The following is a 22,667-nucleotide window of genomic DNA, read 5'->3' on the forward strand; positions in this document are numbered from 1 at the left end:
TTACCGGGCTGCCACTTCCATCAAGCGATCACCAGTATGAGTCCTGGTTTCTTGATATCTAGTGCAAGGTCTTTCCTGGGAAGTAAGTTCCTTAAAAACAAACAAACAAACAGAAACAAAGACCTGGGACTATAATCATTCGGTGACTGCTAAAGCAATACCTACAATTTCAGGGGTCTTTAACCTGTTTCATAACTGATATCATAAAACTATAAGGGGGACATAAAACTGTCAAAAGAGATCCAAAGATAGCTAAAAGAGTGAGCAAATTCATGAGATACTTCTGAGGAAGAGGAAGGGGATCACAAGGAAGGGAGCAGGTGAAACAGAGGAGGGGACAAAGGAGAGTAAACAAATGTGAAGTATATGTAAAAATGCTACAATAAGCCCAGCGTGGTGGCGCACGCCTTTAATCCCAGCACTCGGGAGGCAGAGCCAGGCCAATCTCTGTGAGTTCGAGGCCAGCCTGGTCTACAGAGCGAGTTCCAGGAAAGGCACAAAGCTACACAGAGAAACCCTGCCTCAAAAAAACCAAAAAAAGAAAAAAGAAAAAAAAATTCATTACTTTGTATACTAATTTTTTAATTGTTTATTATTATTATTATTATTATTATTATTATTATTATTATTATTGGTTTTTGGTTTTTCGAGACAGGGTTTCTCTGTGTAGCTTTGGTGCCTGTCCTGGAACTCTCTCTGTAGACCAGGCTGGCCTTGAACTTGCAGAGATCCGCCTGGCTCTGTCTCCTCAGTGCTGGGATCAAAGGCGTGCACCACCACGGCTCCGGCTTGTATGCTAATTTTTAAAAACTATTAAAGATCGATATTGTAAAATTGTATCTGTCAGAAGTAAATACATTTCCTTTTCTTTCTCAAAATAAAAACTACATGGAAAACCTTCCATTTCTGCCTTAAACCGTGGAGGAGTAAAGCCTGGCAGGGCATCATCCTCTTGCTAAACCCTTCAGTTTAATGCTAAAAAGTAATTCCCAAAGACAGCTCAGGCATGACACAGGGAGGGTAGAAATCTGCCATTTTCCACAAAGTTAAATTGCTTTTAGCTTTGATATAATTATAGCACTTAAACAGCTGATCCAGTCAGCGAATGATGATAGAGATACCGTGATGAGCAGGTAGATTCCTCCCCTGGCTCTCATCACAGCTTTTACACCCTAGGAGTCCTCAGGAGTTGGGGAAACTGGAGTGCTCTTTGAAATACCATATTGATTCATGATTTCTGGGGGTAGCAGTTTAGAAATACTGGAATGAATATTACATCAGTAATAGGACTAGGAAGTTCTCTGTCCATTGCAGAATAAAGAACTTGGAGACTTGAAATGAACTAAAAAGTCCACCAAGATGGTGAAAGCAGTAGTGTAGAAGTAAAGGGATGCACATCTCTCCTGAAGCTCTCAATTCTCTCTTGGGATCTTTTTCCTCCACCCATTGCTACATGCCTTTATCTTCTTGGCTCATCATTCAAAACCTTGATCAATTATTCCCTGGTTGATGAAACATTCACTCCCTCTTCTAGACAATGTTACATCATCTTTCTCTGTATTTCCACAGTAACCTTAACATTTCTCTTATATCTGTGACTCATTCCACCTGGCTTCTGGCAGAGCATTAAGTAGCAAATACCTATTGAGGCTTAGTTGAGTTTAAAATAAAAATCAAAGAATAATAACAAAACATGATAGAGATAATTGATGCTAGAATTTTGGTACAGTATAAAAATTAAGTTTTATTTTACATTGTCTTACATATTAAAATATCTTAGTGATTTAAACTCCAGGTTGCTGAGCACCTCTTCCTCTACTCCAACCATCCTACTGGGATCTACTGAATGAGAGGCTTTGCTCAGATTTTGTCAAGTGAAATATCTCTGTATTTCAGAGTCTTCAAAAAGCTTCCAACAATAGTGACTAATTATACCAGGCATCTTAAAGCTCAAAATTAATATTACTAGGAAAGTGTTATGTCCACAAGGCCTTATCAAATGTGACTGTTCACATGAGGAATCAGATGACATAATGTAAACAGAAGCAACTCTCTTATTTCTTATTTAGTTATATATAACTTCTAGGTACTTTGTATTTTGAAAAAAAAATAGATTTCAGAAGAGATACAAAAACAGGACAGAAAATTCCTGGAACTCTTTTTCACTCATGTTATTCTAGTCTTACAACACTATGATACCTATGTAATCATTACAAAGTTAATATTTACAAACTATGTAAATGAACTATAGAGTCTATTTGATTGAATCTATTTTCCCCATAATTTTTTTTGTCCTCATTATATAATCCAGTATTCTACATTACAATTTGTTTGGTTTTTACCTCAAATAGTATTTGTTAAATTTTTATTTTCTACCAGTTTATTTCTAGTATGTAGCGGGGGGAGGGGGGCGATGTGAGAGGAGTTTGGAAAGGGGAACTGGTAATCAGAATATATTGTATGAAAAAAATCTGTTTTCAATTAAAAATTAATGTATAAAACAATTGAATTTCTGTGTACTAGTAATAATCAGGTACAAAATAAGTATTTAACAACTCTTTTATTTCTGAATGACTAGTTAGCCTGAGACACAAGGATGAATAAGGTATTTTAAATGTTTCTTATCTGTAAAATATATGACACAATGCTATTGTATAAATACATTCATTACTTAGTAGCCATGTTGGGTTGTTTCCAGGACCAATCAAAGACAGCAAACTCTACTGATATTCAAGTCTCTTTACTGATATTATATAAAGTGCTATATGATTTTATATAACCTACATATGTTCTCCAATTGTTTAATACCACTTTAGATTAATTATTATACCTAGTAAATATAAAGGCTACGTAAATGCCTTTATGGTGTATTGTTTAGAGAACAGTGACAAAGAATAATGGTTGCTCATGCTTTAAAAGTTCAGGTACACTTTTAAAAATTATTTTTTATCTAAGGTTGGTTGGAAAAAGATAAGGGAAGATGGAGAGGCAACTACTTATCTCCCCAAATTTCCAGACAACTTACGGGAATTCAAGTCTTAAGCAATGCCATGTAAGTTGCATGTAAGGCTCTGCCAAGTAAGGTAGATCTGTACACACTGATCAATCTTACACCATCCCGCTGCTACAGTCGTCAGTGTTATGCCATCCATATGCCTTCAGCAATATCAGCTTCACATGTGACAGTATTTTAGAAAAGAAAAATAGCAGTCTTTGAATCAATCAGATATTCAGCTGTTTGATGTGGGGAATTCTGTTGAAGGAAGGACTATTTGGAATGTACCTTCCATTGGGCGTGATCCATGTTTAAAATGGTAGCAGTGAGTAATTTATTCTTGGCAATTGGAAGGGAGTGCTCATTGCCAGTCTAAATCACTGAGATGAGTACATCTGTGTCCAGCATGACTATTAGGTCTGCCCTTCTCACTGAGGGCTGGGTGCTAATTAATGGAATACTATCAGTTATAAGTAATGGAAAACTCAAATATGGATAGATTTTAAATGATTTTTATCATTCTTACATATGGAGAAGTCTCAAATTGAGTGATCCTTGGCTTTGTAGATCCCATGACTCAACAAATTGATCAAGAATTGTAGGGCTTCCCATCCCTCAACCTCCTACCCTCTATGCATATCCAGCTCCTGATAGCTTCAGTCTGTGACATGCCAGTTCTAACAGTGATTTCAAGGAAAGCCCGAAAATGCACAGCATATGATAAATATGTTATGATTTGCTACCTGTTATAAATATGCTACCTACTACATGGTTTTATAAATAATTTTCAACAAAACATTTGAGATACTAGTCTATAGCTTGATAGAGGTCTATAGCTTTGATAATATTGGCTGTACCAAGGATAATATTGGCTTTCTTAATAAATTTAGCAGTTTCTTTTTCTTTAATATTTTAGAATTACTTAAGAAGAATTGATATACATTACCTATTAAATGTTTGGTTGAATTTACCAGTGACATCATCTGGGTTTGGTCATTTTAGAAGTCTTAAATTAGTAATTTGGTGTTTTTATTTGCTACTAATCTGTTTAGATTTTCCTTATGAATCAGATTTTGTATCAAAGTCTTCCTTATAATGTATTCATTTCATGAATGCTCTGTTGTGTTAACATATAGTTACCCATGATACCACCTCAGAATAGTTCTCTTTGTACAGTTAGCAGCAATTTCTCCTGTTTCTTCCTGACTTTGGTTTTTTGAGTATTCTCATAATCAGTCATCATTTTTTTTTCTTTTTTCTTTTTTAAAGACAGGCTTTCTTTGTGTAGCCTTAGCTGTATGAGAACTCACTCTGTAGACTAGGGAACTCATAGTGATCCAAATGCCTCTGCCTCCCACGCCCAAGTGCTAGGATTAAGGCTTGTGCCATTTTAAGAACTAAATTCTCTATTGCCTGTCTCATTGTATTTTTTCTCCCTTTTTTTTCTATTTGCTTTAACTTTAGTTTATTCTACTTTTCCCAGTGTCTTAGGTAAAGTGACAGATTATTGATCTGAGATATTTCTTTTCTGACGTAGGCACCAGGGCTATACATCTCACACAAAGCACTACTTAGTTATATCTAATAAGTGTGGTTGTGGTTGTATGCCTTCATATTTATTGATCTCAAAATGTTTTCTAACTTCTTTTGATTTCTTCTCTGACCTATTCTTGTGGTGATATATAGTGCACCCCAATAAAACTTATCTGGGGATCAAAGGACAGAGCCAGCCATTAGATTAGACATAGAGACCAGACAGTGGTGGCACACACCCTTAATCCTATCACTCAGGAGGCAGAGATCTGTCTGGATCTCTGTAAATTCAAGGCCACACTGGAAACAGAGCCAGGCAATGGTGACATACACCTTTAATCCCAGTATTGGGAAGCACACACACCTTTAATCCCAGAAATTGATGTCTGGGCAGAGAAAGGTATATAAGGCATAAGGAAATAGGAACTCACTATCTTTAGACTGAGGATTCCAAAGAGGTAAGAACTAGTGGCTGGCTGTTCTGCTTCTCTGATCTTTGAGCTTTCACCCAAATATCTGGCTATGGGTTGTTGTTTTTTTTTTTTTTTCCATTAATAAGATCTTTTAAGATTCGTGTTACACATCCCAATTTTGGAATATGTTGTTTCATTTCCATGTATTTATAAATTTTTTATTTTTCTATTATTTATTTTTAATTTCATTGCAGTTGGAGAAAATGTACACTGCATTATTCCAATTATTTTAAATTTATGGGGGCTTGTTTTATAGCTAGCTTGTACATGCTCTTAAGAAAATGTATATTTTTCTGGTTTGGGGGAGAAGAATCCTATAGATGTCTGCAATTTTATCTGTTATCAAGAACAAAACACTGAATTACGACTATTAACTGTAGAATTTTCTATTTCTTCATTTCTCTCAGGCTCTGTTTTACGTATTTGTGGATTTTTTTAGCAGTGCATATGCTTGTCATTGTTGCATTTCCTAGTGGATTGCCATATTACTGCTACAAAATAATGCTTTTCGTTTTTTAAATTTATTTATGTATATAGTGTTCTGCCTGCATGTACACCTGTACACCAGAAGAGGGCACCAGATCTCACTATAGATGGGTGAAAGCCACCATATGGTTGCTAGGAACTGAACTCAGGACCTCTGGAAGAGCAGCCAGCGCTCTTAACCTCTGAGTCATCTCTCCAGCCCTACAAAATAATTCTTTAAAATAAAACAAAATGCTGCCTATTTCTAAGGACAATTCAGCTCTGAAAGTCAATGAGTGCTGCATCACAGCTTTCTGATAGAGGCTTTTCTCAAGATACAGACTTTTCTACTCTATCAGCTTATTTCCAGCTGTGAATCTGTGTTTCCATAGCGAATATCTGGATTTCACTTTGCTTTTATCCAGTTTGATACTGTCACTTGATGGGACTGCTTCCTCCATTCACTTTTACTACGTGACAAGAATCATTAGGTTCACCTAGGGCCTTGAGGATGCCCAGGGTCAGACCAGCCATCTGAGTCCAGGTTGGTGTCCTAGGGCCAGGATGCATACAGATCTGAGTCGCCTGTTCTGCTACTTAATGTCATGGTGACCTCCAGGCCAGAGTTGCAAGTAAAGGCCATGTCAGCTGGGGCCTGTGCCAGTCTGAGTGGCCTGCACTGTCACCTGGGGCAATGGTGACATCCAGATCCCACTGCTGCCAAGGACCATGTCTGGGTCCTGGATCCTACCGAGGCTGGCATCTGTGCTGAAATCCGAGTCCCATATTGCCACCAAAAGTCACATAGAAGCCCAGAGTTGGGCCGCAACCTGAGGCCTTGGTGGTGTCCTGTGGCCACATTTCCACCCAGAGCCAAGATATCTGGGCCCAAGCTGCTGCCTAGGGCCTTGTCTGGGTCCGTGGTACAGCTGCAACTGAGATCTGTGTTAATGGTTGTGGTCTGTATCACCTCAGGAGGCCTTAGGAACCATATGAAATCAGAGGGCCATGCTTAGCCCCCCAGCCCTTCGCTGGCCCTGGGAAAGCTGGCCTTACCTTTCCTGGACACTATAGCAAGAGACTTGGCCCTATCCCTCACCACAGGCATGGACTTGAGGGAGCTGACTCTGCCCCTTTGCCTGAGGAGGGCAGCCCCAGTGGCCTGGATGGACCAGCTCAGCTACCACCCAGGCCCACAGCAGGGCCTTGGGTTGACCCACCCTAGCATCTACCCCATCTAGGACCTACTGGAGCTCCTGAAGGGACTGGTCCTGTGGAAAGATACCCGCAGGATCTCCAAAATTTAGGGTGACCACACGATATCCCAGAGGAGTTCTGGTGAAAATTCAGTGAGGACAGTGTACCAGAAACCAGAGGCCTTGAACCAGATCAGTGACTCATTGTAATGAACATTTGCTAGTAAAGCTGAAAGGACAAAAGGGTGAAACAGATCACACCGATGGCCCCCAAAGCCACCAGGATGAATGAAGAATTGTTGGAGAGGCGAGAAAGAAGGAGAAACAAAGAAGCTTTTTGTTGTTTTTGTTTTGTTTTGTTTTGAGTTTGTTGTTGTTTATTTGCTTGCTTACTTTGCTTTGTTTTCTTTTGTTGGGAGCACTGCAGAGGTGAGGGGAGAATATGGGGGTACCAAGAGGTGAGCAGAACTGGGGTGCATGATGTGAAACTCCCAAACAATCAATAAAAAGGTTAAATTTAAAAAAAAATAAGAATCATTAGGTTTATGTCTGCCAGTTTTTTGTTTGCTTTGCCTTGCTTTGCTTTCTGGGTGTCTTGTATCTAGTCTAACTTTAATGCCTCCTTTTGCATTAAGTGAATGCTCCAGTGTGATATTTTTGTTATCTTACTCGTTCTCCTTGTATTCTTCAGTTTTTTTAGTTTTTTTTTTTTTAGTGCTTAACATTAATATATAGGGCTAGCAATGTAGCTCAGTGGTAGAGCACCTATCTACTGTGTGTAGGATCCTGGGTTTAAGACCCAGTGCTCCAAAAATAAATATATGTGTATATATGTGTGTATAATATATGTATATAAGTATATATACATATATCTTGTCAAAACATACTTCATTTTTATACATATGCAAACCCAATGAGATGCAAAACTATTCTTTCAATACAATTTTTCTTCCTATACTCTTATTGTTCTAATGTTACATTGATAAACTTTACAAATTCAGACTGTCATAATTATTACATTAAATAACCTTTTGAACAGGTTAGGGGAAGGGATAAAACCTAAATAATGTATATCTATCATTAATATATGCATCCATGTATATAACGTATAGATACATGGACAGAGCTAGAGAGAGAGACAGAGATGTGTTAATTTTATCAATACTCATTTACCATTTCTTGTTCCATTCATCAGTTTCTGTGGGCTCTTACTGATACCTTGAATCATTTCCTTACTCTAGTGTAGATTCATTCATATCTAAGTCCTCTATGCCATTGTTATTTAGTATTCTTCCAACAACAGCTTCAATACTAAGCTTGAACATATTATATTGCATAGTGTCATTTAAAATCATTTACTAGGAAAAAAGACCAAAAATGTACATATTCTATTTTCATAATTATATAATGGTATTCCCTTGTTCTTGGGGGGTGGAGATTACTGTATTTGAATTGCTGTTTAATACTTTTTTACATTTTTTTAAATTTATTTTTATTCTTCTCTAAACAATATATCCCAACCACACCCTCCCCTCCTTTTGCTCCTTCCCGTCTCCACCACGTCCCCAAGATGAACTTTCTTTGGGTTCAAGAGATTTTTCTATTTATAAATTCTCCCGGTTATTGTTTCTCTGGTAGTATCTTTATTTTACAATCCCTTTTCAAGCATGCCTTTTCCAACCCACAATTCCTAGTCTTTCTAGGTTTTGAATATGTTGCCTTCAGGACACCATCATGTCTGCTAAAAGGAGTGTCCGCCTCACTATGGTCCCTAGGATGTGATGTGAGTGCTCTTCATCTCTGTCACCCACATTTTTATGATCACATTTATGTGGTGGATCTATTTGCTTTATATCTTATTTTAGGTAGAAATAACCATCTAAATATGAATCCAATATATATCATCAAAACGGGGTGAGTTTTCAGCCAATATTATCATAATATTTTACTAGTATTTTTCCATCTACCCCCTTTCCTCTCAGATTAGGTAAATGTTTCTGTCTTAAATGATATCTCACATTTTTCCAGAGGCTCTGGTCAATTCCCTTTAATTTTCTTCACCTCTGTGCTTTTGGGGCTTTGGTTTGTAAAAATTCTTTACCAACATTTCCTCATTCTTTTGACTTTCAACTTAAATATACTGATAAGTCTCCTTGACAATTTTCTATTGCAATTATTACACGTCTTTCCAAGGAGTCTCCCTTTAAAACCTTCACTAGCCTTGAATTCATAATCCTTCTGCCTCAGTCTCCCAAGTTCTGGATTACATGTCAACAGGCCCAGCTGCTCCATTATCTTATACCTATTTCTCTACTGAGTCTTTTATTTGGTGAGACACTGTCATCATGCTTTTTTTTAAAATTTCATCTTTTCTTCTTTTGGCATCTTGAACAGAGTTGTGATATGTATATATGTTCTTAATTTTATAATGGCATTTTGCTTTCTGGGGTTCTTTTGCGGGGGAGTTGGTTTAAAATTACTATCTGGAATCACTTGTTTTTATCCCAAAGAGCTTTATTTTTCTTCTGAGATGCATTGACATCTTTGCTAAATCTAACATCTGGGTCATTCCCATGGACAGTTTCTCTCGCCAGCTCTTCCTTACTCTTTGTATGTTTTCTCATTTCTTTACTGATCTCAAGTTCTTTACTAACTGAACTTTAAAATGATATATTGTCACACTGCTGCATAAAAATCATCTCTTCACCCATGGTTTGTGTATATGTGGTATCTTTGTGTGTGTGTGTGTGTGTGTGTGTGTGTGTGTGTGTGTGTGTGTGTGTGTCTTATGCATCTGTGTGTTTGCTTGCTTTAGTAGCTTCACTGAGCAACTTTCATTAAAAAAACCTCTAGTCTCAGAACATGAAGCTTTAACACTGCTCACATCTGCCTTCACATCTGCATTGGAATGACAGTAGTTACAACGGGCCTCTCCTGTTGTCATCTTTTTTAGTCACAATGGGCATCAGTATCAGCTACCAATCTCCATACTTACCGGGAAGTTATTTTATTGGCTGATATCCCTACAAGGTATAAGCTGCCCCATCATCTGACTCAATCAAAATCACAACTTTTGCAAGGATATATTTTTGAAGCTGGCCTTTGAGGTTTGGTCTGATCCCAAAAGGACCCGTTTTAGCTGTGTTCTCTCTGGAAAACTGACTCCTGCCTACAGTTTAATTTGCAGTTTTGGGAACCACTGGTCTCTTCTACACTGCTTACCACTTGAAGCTTCAGTTTTTTTGTTTTGTTTTGTTTTGGTTTGGTTTTTTTTTTTTGTTTGTTTGTTTTTTGTTTTGTTTTTCCCAGGAGTATGTCATAGCCCTGAATTCTCCTGCTTTCTGGTCCAAATAAATTCAAACATTTGAAGTATGGAGCACTTTGAAATTTTATGTTGTTATGGTCAAACTCTCCTCCTCAGTGAAGTCAATAAGACGTTATTTTAGGGAGAGCTGTAGAACAGTTACTGTGGCTCTAGGTTTTGTGAACAGGGCTTTGGGTGGCACAGTAACTAACCTTTGGAGATCCTGTTTTTTCTCTTCTACCATGGAAATCTTGGGGCTGCTCTACTCCCTGACAATTCATGCACTCTCCACCCTGAGAATGGAGAAAGACAACTTCTTTTTTTATTTTTTGTTATTAAGAAATTTTCTGGGCCGGGCGGTGGTGGCGCACGCCTTTAATCCCAGCACTCGGGAGGCAGAGCCAGGCGGATCTCTGTGAGTTCGAGGCTAGCCTGGTCTCCAAAGCGAGTTCCAGGAAAGGCGCAAAGCTACACAGAGAAACCTTGTCTCGAAAAACCAAAAAAAAAAAAAAAAAAAAAAAGAAATTTTCTACTCATTTTACATACCAACCACAGACCCCCCCCTCCTTCTTCCTAACCCCCAGCCTTCCTCCCAACCCTTCCCCCATTTCCACCTCCTCCAAGTCAATGTCTCCCATGGGTCTCCATAGCAGAGCCTGGTACATTCAGTTAAGGCAGGTCCAAGCCCCTCCCCACTGCACCAAGACTGTGCAAGGTATCACACCTTAGGCACTAGGGTCCAAAAAGCCTGCTCATGCACCACAGATGGATGGATCCCAATTCCCCTGCTTGGGGGCTCCCTAAACAGTTCAAGCTAAACAACTGGAAAGACAACTTCTTATCTGTTAGGCACATTTGTATGGAATTTGGCCTCTATAAAGCAGCATCAGAGCACGATAAGAATGCTGACGGACTGGCATCTCCTCATTCCAATTCATAACTGGAGTAGAGAAGGGAAAACCCATCTTATAGCCACACCTGCTCAGAGGGAAACTTTCTTATGTTGAGTGGCAGAGTGAAGAAGTTCAAGGAGGGAGCAGGTTATGGCTTATTACTAGAGACTTTCACTAGTCTTTGAAACTATTCTGTAGATTATCTTGAATGAATATTACATCATTTCAAAGTCCTTACAATTTCCAAATAGTTTGTAAATTTGTATTTTTATGTTTATTCCTTTACTAATTATGTTATTTTAATTGTTCAAAGACTCTATGGAGTTCCAATAATACTATTAGGAAAATGGATACACACACACACACACACACACACACACACACACACACACCTAGCTTCTATACTGAATGCAGAAAAAATATTCTGACAAAGTTTTGTATGCCATGTCATTCACAGTGGTTCATTTTTCTGCTCAGACCTCACTCAACTGCTGTAATCTACACAGAGATGATCCCTGGGTTATCTCTGAAGAAAAGCTTTAGTGACGGCTCTCGGTCATTGTGTGCAAAACTGCATGCATTCCGCTGTAAGGAGGACAGGGAGCTTCACCTTCTCTCTAGCTCTCTGGGATGCCATTGGCATTTCACCATCCGGAAGTGGATCTCATGGCTAGACTTCTTGCCCTGGTAGAGTGAGTTCGGCCTCAAGCTTTCCCTTGTGCCCCCTTGTCAAATCCATTCTCCTCCTAAGGCCTGACAGAGCAGCACAATAGAGTGTGCTGTGTTCCATGGGTTGCCTCATCTTGAAAGCAACTTTCCTTGAAAATGGTAGGAGAGGCTACAGAATTCAGTTGATTTTAGATCCCCCTCCTGTGTGTGTGTGTGTGTGTGTGTGTGTGTGTGTGTGTGTGTGTGCAGAGCACTGAGGATCAGTCACAGACCCTTGTGCATGCTAAGCACAAGAGAGCTATGCCCGCCCCCTCTCACTCTCCTCCTGCCACATCCCCAGGCCCTAGATCAGAACAAGAGTGTGCTCATGAGATCTCCAAAGTGCTGAGTTATCCTGTTGTGTTGGTTGAGGTGTCTCATGTGCTCCTCACTCCATCTTCCTTAAGGGGCCCTGTTCTAGAAAATACCCTAACTCTCAAGTTTCTAATTAACCTTAATCTACTGGACACTTTCCTCAGCTCCTGAAGACACTCCACATTTCTTTACTTAAATGTAAGCACTTTCCAGCTGGGCGGTGGTGGTGCACACCTTTAACCCCAGCACTCGGGAGGCAGAGCCAGGCAGATCTCTGTGAATTAGAGGCCAGCCTGGGCTACCGAGTGAGTTCCAGGAAAGGCGCAACGCTACACAGAGAAACCCTGTCTCGAAAAACAAAAACAAACAAACAAAAAGTAAGCACTTTCCTTTACTACTGCCCAAGCCATGACCTTTCCCTCCTGTTCTTTACCTCCACTCTACTGAACAGTAACAGCCTTGTCTCGTGTGCTTTCAAGGGCTTTAGCTCTTCCTCCCTCTCCTACCACTCCTTTCTTCATCTTTCTCTCTCCCTCTCTCTCCCTCCCCGTTCTCTCCACCTTCCTCCCTCTTCCTACTCTCCCTCTGTCCCTCAATCTCTTCATCCATCCCTCATTAAATTGTATCAGATAAAATCCCAGCAACAACTGGCTGATGAAAATGACTTGCTTGGGCCGGGCGTTGGTGGCACACGCCTTTAATCCCAGCACTCGGGAGGCAGAGGCAGGCGGATCTCTGTGAGTTCGAGGCCAGCCTGGGCTACCAAGTGAGCTCCAGGAAAGGCGCAAAGCTACACAGAGAAACCTTGTCTTGAAAAACCAAAAAAAAAAAAAAAAAAAAAAAAAAACTTCTCTTTCTTTGCCGGGCGGGGGTGGCGCACGCCTTTAGTCCCAGCACTCGGGAGGCAGAGCCAGGCGGATCTCTGTGAGTTCGAGGCCAGCCTGGGCTACTAAGTGAGTCCCAGGAAAGGCGCAAAGCTACACAGAGAAACCCTGTCTCGAAAAACAAAAAAAAAAAAAAACAAAAAAAAAGAAAAAGAAAATGACTTGCTTGGTTATCTTTTGAGCAGCCTTATTATACACAATGGACCATTGCAACTTGAGTATCTCAGTCCTTTATCTCACCCCCTCGGGCCTCCCATGCCTTTCCCTCTTCTCACATTTGCCAGCTGCTTAGGAGACCCTCCCACTTCTTCCCACATTTTGTTTTTTCATCTTCCCCAAATGTTTCTCTAAATCAGCATCTTCAATCATATACTCTCATCTGTCATCTCTCTTCAGGAGATAACATGACAGCTATTATAACATCTAATGAGTGTTTATGCTATGACAGGTCATTTGCAGACATTATCTAACTTAAGTTTCAAAACAAACATTCTTAGTCTCATTTTTAATTTGAGACACTTGAAAACCAGAGAAATTAAGATACTGATACAAGGTCACACAGTTAGTAAATAGAAGGACCCAGATTTGAACCCAGGCTGTCTTCTCCACCATTATTTTCCACTCCTCATCAATACTGGCCTATAGTTTTGCCTTCTTCAGGAAGCCACTTCAGATCATTCGGTAAAGTATGATCCCCTTAGAGTCATCCTTGTGACAATTACATTTTTCTCTGCATAATGATGACTTGTACCTTCCACACCCATATACTATTGTGTTATGGCTCTTTAAAAGAAATACTGTTTACTGAATTTGTATCTCCTTTTGTGTTAGCCTAGTACATGCAAAATCGCTATCAACAGTGTTGCCAACATCAATGGAAAAGAAATCATCTATAGAGGTGTATTCTCCGAGGATACCGTAATATCCTGTTTATTTCCAAATTTGATCAGCGTATAGGTAGAAGCAAACCCTAGGGCATCACCACATATGAAAGAGCATTCTGAAGAACATGGCTCAGAATACAGCAATAGTATATTCAGGGGAAAAACTTATTAAACAAGGCTTTATTCCTCGTCTACTTGGATAGAGAAAAGATCTCATATTTGCAAACAATTGTTCAGCCCTAGATATGAAAATCCTTCCTGACTGGAGAGACAGCTGAACAGTTAAGTGCATTTGATGCTTTTGCAGAAGACTTGGTTTCAGTTCTCAGAACCCACATAGCAGCTCATAACCATCTGTTACTCCAGCTCCTGAAGGGCCAATGACCTCTTCTGGCTTCTATAGTCACCAGGCATGTGTGAGGTGTGCATACATTCATGCAAGCAAAAACACTCATACATATAAAATAACTAAACAAATCTTTAAAAATAAAACCATCTTGAAAGAAAAAATAAAAATTCTTTCTAAGAGGTTTGACTGACTTAAGTTTAATAAAGGAATATTCCATCTGTTAAGAAAGTATTTATATATTTCCAATGAAATAATATAAAAATGAAACTATTGGTATCCTAACTATTTTATCCATTAATCCACTGAGCAAACATCAATAAAGCTAGTGTGAGCAAGTTAATTTTACAAGAATTCGAACCGGTTGATGTTAAAAATCTCTCCATTGTGACATTAATTCCTAAAAGAAAAAAGTGTGTATATGTGTGTGTGTGTGTTTGTCTCATAGACACATTTAAACTTAGTTTTAGTTATAAACCATACCAAGTACAAAGATAAAATGGTAACATTTTTCTTTTCCAGCTGAAATAGCAGAAGATGATTTACCCAAAAGATTCTGCTGGCTCTTTCTTGAATTTGTTGGTTTCTGTTTTTTGTTTTTTTACTTTTTATGGAAACATACATATTGGGGAAAATTATAAAGGCCACTCCACGTAGTTAAAAGGAAGATTTATTTAGTGGATGACTTACAAATGAAAGAATGGATAGGTCGCGGGGGTCTGGGGAAGGCGTATAGCAATCCAGCGGTGTTCTCTGGAGCTCTGCACAATCAATCTCCACCATCCAGGGTCCAGGCGCAGAGAGCGCGCCCAGAGCGAGCGCTTGCCCATCCAGCTCCTAGGTTTCCAGCACCTCCCCTCGCCCCGCCTCGTAGGCGTGACAGTTGCCAGAGTCTCAATGGGGGTTGGAGCTTCCAGATCCAAGCTGGAATGGCTACCCACTACACATACAAATTATGTTTATACAAATTATGAATAGCAGTTCAGAGTTAGTGTTTCATAGGAGATCCTGAGCATGGATTGCTACCTCGCAAGAGCACAGAGTGCTGGTTGTTCATGTCAAGTGCTTAGATGACTTGAGTGAGTCAGTGAGCCCGAGTTCATGATGAGTTCATGATTAAGAAGTAATTCATGAGCCGGACGGTGGTGGCGTACGCATTTAATCCCAGGACTCAGGAGGCAGAGGCAGGCGGATCTCTGTGAGTTCGAGGCCAGCCTGGGCTACTAAGTGAGTTCCAGGAAAGGAGCAAAGCTACACAGAGAAACCCTGTCTCAAAAAACAAACAAAAAAAAAAAGTAATTCATGGAGCTGCATTTTGGAATCTAAAAGCATCCTGTTCCTCATTAACTTTTCACCAAATAGTTGGTAGTTGGTTTGTTGAGAAAGAATCTTTTCTTTCTTTCTTTCTTTTTTGTTTTTGTTTTTTGTTTTGTTTTGTTTTTGTTTTTGTTTTTTTGTTTTTTGTTTTGTTTTGTTTTGTTTTGTTTTTTGGTTTTTTGTTTTTGTTTTTTTTTTTTTTGGTTTTTTGAGACAGGGTTTCTCTGTGTAGCTTTGCGCCTTTCCTGGGACTCACTTGGTAGCCCAGGCTGGCCTCAAACTCACAGAGATCCGCCTGGCTCTGCCTCCCAAGTGCTGGGATTAAAGGCGTGTGCCACCACCGCCTGGCGAGAATCTTTTCTTAAATCAATTATTTCATTATAGATTATAAAGTAAATTTATGTTTCTGTTTAGCCTCGTCAATTATCAAATTCCAATATTTTTCAATTAATTTTAATACTTTTAAATGTGTTCTTTAAATTTTAGAAATCAAAAGTTGGCAAATATAAATATCATATGTTTATTGATAATCTTGGATTTTCTTTTGTGTTTTCAGCAAAATTCTAAGAAGCCACGTTTTTTTGATAAGCCCATCTTTGAGTCCTACCCGGAGCCACCACTGTATGTCTTGGTTTTTACTTACATGGGATATGGAATCGGAACCCTATTCGGCTACCTCAGAGACTTCATGAGAAGCTGGGGAATAGAAAAATGCAACGCAGCTGTGGAGCGAGAAGAACAAAAGGTACGTATGTTTGCCTCCCTGGATCTGCCTCAGTGTCTACCCTTCCCAAAAACAGGGATTTGGGTACAGAATCCAGAAAGAATAGCATGTTCAAGAACCATTCGGCACAAATTCCATTCATCTCCACTCACTAAGCCCTCCCTCCTGAGTATTTGTGGCCTTTTTTTTCACATTTAATAGAATACTATTAATTGCCAAGGACACAAATTAAGATTTCTTGTTCATTGCAATATTTAACTTATATAATATTTCCATAACATATGTGATAAAAGATCATTTTAATGATGAACAAACTAATGTGAAAGACACCAATGAAAGCAAGGGCGCCTAGGGAGTATTTTTCTCTGGTCTTCTAGATTTAGTATCATTTGCGCTCTACTCCAGATAAGAACATGTATCTGAGTGAAATGTGACATTTCTATTTCATCTGGGTTAGGATTTCTCAAAATTTGCATTACCTACATACCTCACCAGATGATTCCCTGGTTTGGAGAGCAACCCTGGGCATTAAGGAATTTAAACAGCATCCCTGGCCTCTACACACTAGATTTGCCATTAACACTGACTGAAACACATAGTGGTGATCAAGTCACTCTATTTAGAACCATTTACCTTGATATTTTTGAAAATGTCTATATTGCCTTGTTTCTATACTGAGCTAGAGAATAAACAGATATTCGGAGATCTATTATATATATGTATATATATAATTATATATAACTAGTTCTTTGAGAAGTTCATACACATTTTGATCATATTCATTCCCTCCACCAACTCCTTCACTTTTCACCCCCTTCCCTACCCATCCAACTTTGTGTCCTTTTTTTCTTTTTTTAATCCATCAAGTACAATTTCTGATGCCCAAATATGCTTGGATGTATGGCCTTTCACTGGAGCATGGCTAAATTACCAGAGGCTACACTCTAAAAGAAAACTGACTTTCCCTCTCCTAGAAGCTATTCACTATTAATAGTTCTTCAGCTACCAGTGGGACTTCATGCCATACCCTCTCTATGCTGGCATTTGGTCTGCCTTGACTTTGTACAGATCTTGTGCATGCTGTGATATCATATGTGTAACTGCCCTTGCTGTGTGTGTGTGTGTGTGTGTGTGTGTGTGTGTGTGTGTGTGTGTGTGTGTGTGTAAGACACTGTTTTCTTGTAGTCATCTACTCTGGTTGTATTTTGTTTCTATATTCGTTTGCTTGTTTGTGTTGGCCCCTTCTTCCCCAATGATCCCTAGGCCTTGAGAAGAAAGAGTGCTGTGTAGATGATACATCTAAGGTTGAGCATTCTACAGCCTCTTATCCTCTGCGACTTGGCTAGTTGAAGGTCTCTGTTAATCACCATGTACTGCAAAGAGAAGCTTCTCTGATGAAAGTTGAAAGAAGCATTATTCTTTGAGTATAATCTAAGAATAGGAGAATATCAGGACAGACATAGTTTCTACCTTCAAAGAACAAACCATAAAAGAAGATGCTGACAAGAAGCATCAAAGATATAAGTAGAGGGTACTAGGAGAGGGCAGTAGGGGAGCTTGGAAAATTGCCCAACCTGAATGCGGTGCTGAGACTAGGCTCCTGGGATGAATAAAATTAAATTATTAATGTGGAAGAGAAAGTGGTAAGGCAAAGGGTTGGTAGAGATCCATGATGGTCCAGTGTAGTGGGTAAGTGTTCCAGCTTTGACCTTGAAGCCCTGCCTCAGTGAGGCAGCCAGTAACTGCCATGCCTAACTATGACCTGACCCTGGGGCATGGCTGAGATGGGAGCCCTTAAGACCCAAGATCTGTCCAGGCTGGCCCTCTTGGCTCCTCATGATCCTGGATGCTGGATGGCAGACCGAGTCAGAGTTCTCCAGAGAACCCTGCTGGACTGCACCTCACCTCTCCTGGATCCTGTAACGAACCTCTTTACTGGCTGTAAGTTACTCCAAAATAAACCTCCTTTTAACTACGTGGAGCTGCCTTCATAAATTCCCAGATTAGTCCAGGAATAAGAGCAAGTGTTGCCATAGTCAAGGAATCAAGGACTTGAGTGTTCTTGAGTATGAGGACAAGGACTGTGTGAAAGGCAAGTGGGGTCAGACTATGATTGTCTTATAATCCATGAATGTTTATTATGAGAAAGTATTGACAGATTTCTGGCAGAAGAATGCATATTTGTAGATTTAGAAAGATTATCCTCTCTACACTATGAAAAATAGGTTACAGAAAGATGATACTGATATAAAAAAAAATCTTGGTGAGACAGTGGGGCTGAGACCAAGGTATTGACAACAGGGCAGTGATGAGAAATAAAGCCAAGAGATGTTTAAGAAGTAGTATTACAGATGGTCAATCTGATTTGGAGAAACAGAGATAAAGACTATACCTAGGGTTTTGGTGTGGGCAGCTGTGCAAATGTTATCATTCATTGAGATGGGAAATAGAGAAGATTGTCATAAGTGCAAAGCGATTGATTCCTCTTTAACAAGTCTAGCTTGTCAAGAACTGGCAGCTGAAAACCTAAAGAAGGACCTCAGGAGAAAACTCTCAGGGTGGATCTTGTGTCATCTCCCATGCTAGTCTTCAGCCTAGCAATGTGTAGCCAAGGCAAAGAAGTATACAGGATATGCAGGGCAGTTCCAGAAGAGCAAACAGAGAAAATAAAGATGAAATGAACTTCAGAGAATTGGATAGATGTCAGAGATGGAATTCTAATTCAAGACCAGAAGAGAAGAGACAGTGAAGGAGGCTTACAGTTGTTTAGAAAACACTTCTTCACGAACTGTGGACGAGGTTGATCACATGAAAACGGAGCTGCTTATGAAGAGATGACAGAAATCAAGTCTTGGTGGCTGACTGCATCTAGAAAAAAATAATAGAAGGAATACCAAATAATTTCAAGTTTTTCCCTTTGGCACAGACACTGATGGCAATGTCACAGTTATCACAATGAAGTCGTGCTATATTAACAATGATTGTCAGTCGGGCAGTGGTGGCACATGCCTTCAATCCCAGCACTCAGGAGGCAGAGGCAGGCAGATCTCTGTGAGTTCAAGGCCAGCCTGGGCTACAGAGTGAGTTCCAGGACAGGCACCAAAGCTACACAGAAAAACCCTGTCTCAAAAATTTGTCTGTCTGGGAGCTCTGTGGATAGGAAAGCCCTGTTAAAATCATTCTGAACTGAAATAAGGGCACTGGGCCTTCAGGATTTTGCATTGGTGGTGGCTGCTATCAGAGACTTTAGTGGAGGAAAATCCCCTTCTGGCCCAGGAAATACTCAGAAAGCTATAAAGCCCCAATTTGTTCAGCAATAAGAAGAATGGATAATTCATTCAGTCTCAAATGACAGGCTATGAGCATCACACAGTAACCTGTACTTCAACTTTTGTACCCAGTGTTACAATAATTGCTTAACCACAGGCATGGCAATAAGTAATTCAGTAATTTGCATTTCCTTATAAAATAAATAGTTTTCAGTCTGTTCTCTATGAAGCAGATTGATGCAATATATTCTCCTTAGTAACTATGATTTTAATATTTGTTACTTGTCCCATTTGAGCTCCTTTAGAACCTTTTGGAGTAAAGGGTTATAATTATTAATGACTATCTATATTCTTTGGAAGTGACTTAGTCTTCCCAATCCTGTCTTCAGTCTGACCTTTGATTTTTTTAATGCCCTGATTCTGTCAATATCTTTGCCTTGTGTTAACAAACTATTTAAACCATGTTTCAAAGACTCTTCATCAAAGTATGTAATTGTCTATTTTCCAGTGACCTATGGTTCCTGTAGTGAAAATGAGCATTTTTTTTTATTCTAAACACCATCACTTGTGATACATAGCACTTAGTCCCCTTAGAAGAAACCAGCTTATGGGCAAAATAGCTTCAGAAAAGGGAGCACATTCATTAATCAGCAATGGAGATGATCCAATGTTTTCCTCAAAAATCTATAAATGGATGCCTTGATTTCTTCCTTTTCTTTTTTCATAACCAAAAATATAAGAACTCATTAACTCAGTTTTCCTATTATTTCTCCCACTTCTCCATTCAAATAGAAATACTTCTCTAAATTTATCATTTGTTTGCTTTTTTGCCATTTTGATTTCTTACACAAATGCCCTTAAAGTGATTCCAAAACATAAAGGCTCTTTTATTTGTTTGAACCATAGGCTTAGATCTGAACACTTGGTCCTGAGTTGGTGGCATTGTTTCTGGAGGTTTACCAGGTGTAGTCTTACTGAAGGAAGTACGTCATTTGGGGGAGGGCTTAAGAGCTCAGAGTCTCACCCTACTTGCAGTTTGATCTCGCTCCCCTGTTCTTGGTGGGTCAAGATGTGAGCTTGCAACTTCCTGGGCTTGCAGCAGTATCTGCCACTTGCTACTGGGCCTCTTGCCATGATCGAAGTTTATCCCTCTGGAGCCATAAGACAAAATAAAGTTTATCCCTCTGGACCCATAAGCCAAATTAAACTCTCTCTTCCTTAAATTGCCTCGGTAATGATGCTCTACCACGGTAACAGAAAAATAATTAAGTCAGCTTTGATAATCTCTTTTCTCTGTACTAATAGGGAAAAAAGAATACAAATTTCCAAACCACACTCTATGATTACAACACAGGCTCAGGACTCTTGGTAAAATTATCAGCAAACTCAAAAAGGAAAAGGACACTAGCTTGGTATAAAACGCTGTAGTTGAAACACTGTCTCCACTGTGTGTCTAAGTCATATTTATACCTGACCAAGTATACCCCAGGCATCTCTGGCTGCAACCACTTGAAACAAAGAAAACTCAACAAGTGGCAACTGTATAAAATTTTAAATAAATATTCACATATACACAAATTATAATTTGTCCTGTGTCATCTATATTAAGGATCCTGAAACAATATCAGGATGGTCACAAAGAAGCTTTCTCCTGAGCAATATGAAGGATAGGGTCATTGGAGTAGTCAGGTAATATGGCAGACAGGGGGCTCAGGCATTGATCTTACTGTGTGGACCTATGAGTGTCTAGAGAGATTCTTGGGGTACCTCTAGGAATTGACTATATTAGCCTTCAGTTTTCAAGACAGGAATATTAAACACACTGCTTTGTAGCCCTGGTTATTCATTGAAATCAAGGAATTTTAATAGAAAACCAATGTCTGAACTTTCCATAAGAACTCTCTGATTTAACTACTTTGAGGTAAAGCCTGGATAAAACAGTACAAAAAGCTCGCTGGGTAATTTTACTCTGTAATCAAAGTTGTGAGTGAATGCTTCATAAAAATACTTCTCTAGTTTGTGATGTATACAGATTAAGGGATGGTATTCATAATCTAATGAATATTCCATGGCACCAAGATCTTTCATTTCTAAACACGATCACAGGAGAAGTCAATACCTGTTATTCCGGAAGCTCTTCCTTGGAAGTTCAGCCACCACCAGTTCTCAGGTGGTGGCAGCACTATCTCTCACTGTCCCTAGGTGCTCATCTCCTTCCACATGTCCAGCTAGGTACCATCAATTCCATGAAAGGTGGCCCATATATGCTTTACTGAGGTGTTATTTTTTTTGAAGTTCACCATCAATGACTAACAACTGATGATAGGGACGAGTCAAACCTGAGCACACATCCTATTCATCTGGTCTGTCCAAAGGGTTTGTCTTTACCAGCTTTCTCCCTCCAGCACTGCCTCTAGCAACTGTACCCCATCCCATCCATCAAGGCCTCAATCACAGATCAGATTTTAAGTTTTCTCAATTCCCTGTGTTCACTTTTTTCTGCCTCTATTCAGTTTAAATTCCATGGACTCTGACACAAACTCTACTTGGTATCTACTCTTGCCTAAGAGGGCTGCTTTCCCTTGACATTTGTGGTAAATAAGTTCCAGGGGTTGAGTGATATCTGCCAATCACATTAGTGTATTTAGCCACTGTCTCTTGTGGGAAACCATTCCTTGCATTTCCTTCCCTCTTCAAGCCTCCAGTACCTCTTGACTCTCTTGACACGCCACAATAACCTATTGTTTCCTATTTTATTGAGAAAGCAAAACAAAGTAAGAATCCACATTCTTACTTCTTCGCCCAGTACTTCCAGGACATCTTCCCCTCCAGGCCTCTGTCTTCTACAATTTTTCCCGGAAATGGTGACTCTAAAAGTCCAGGGGCTCTGAAAAAAAAGCATCCACGTCATCCTTGATGCTGCCCTTTTCTCTTGCACCCTAAGTCAAATCTGTCAGTAATTGTTTATCACCCTGTCTTCAAAATATGTTTCTCATCAGATGGCTGTTGTGTTTTCTGTTTTGTTCTTGTTTTTACCACTCATGCTGCTGCAGCTCTGTCCAAACTACTATTTTCTCTTGCCAATGAACTTGATGCCCATCCTTTACCTTACGGTCTCTTCTCAGCAGACAACCAATATGATTCTTTTAACACCCAAGTCAAGCCACATCCCATCTTTGTCCAGTACTAGTGTCTGTCTAAGTCACTAACCAAAAACAGACTTGAGGGAGGCTCTGCATAATGTGGTCTCCTCTTTTGTCTCTAATTCATCTTCTCTACCATTCTCCCTCTACTCTACTTCAAATACTAAGACCTCCTTGCTCGTCTTCCAACTCTTTCTGTTCATTCCACCTATGTCAGG

At 39.5% G+C, this 22,667-nt stretch overlaps 1 protein-coding gene across 1 annotated transcript in view; it reads left to right on the forward strand.

Annotated features, from left to right (window-relative positions):
- Positions 1-22,667, forward strand: part of Sptlc3 (serine palmitoyltransferase long chain base subunit 3) — a 130,776-nt gene that overhangs the window by 11,751 nt on the left and 96,358 nt on the right. The window contains exon 2 of the mRNA XM_006983675.3: positions 15,870-16,058. Coding sequence (XP_006983737.1) covers positions 15,870-16,058 — 189 coding nt within the window. The remainder of the gene's footprint in view (positions 1-15,869; positions 16,059-22,667) is intronic.

The sequence above is a fragment of the Peromyscus maniculatus genome, chromosome 4, assembly GCF_049852395.1.
Source record: "Peromyscus maniculatus bairdii isolate BWxNUB_F1_BW_parent chromosome 4, HU_Pman_BW_mat_3.1, whole genome shotgun sequence".
NCBI classification, from domain to species: domain Eukaryota; kingdom Metazoa; phylum Chordata; class Mammalia; order Rodentia; family Cricetidae; genus Peromyscus; species Peromyscus maniculatus.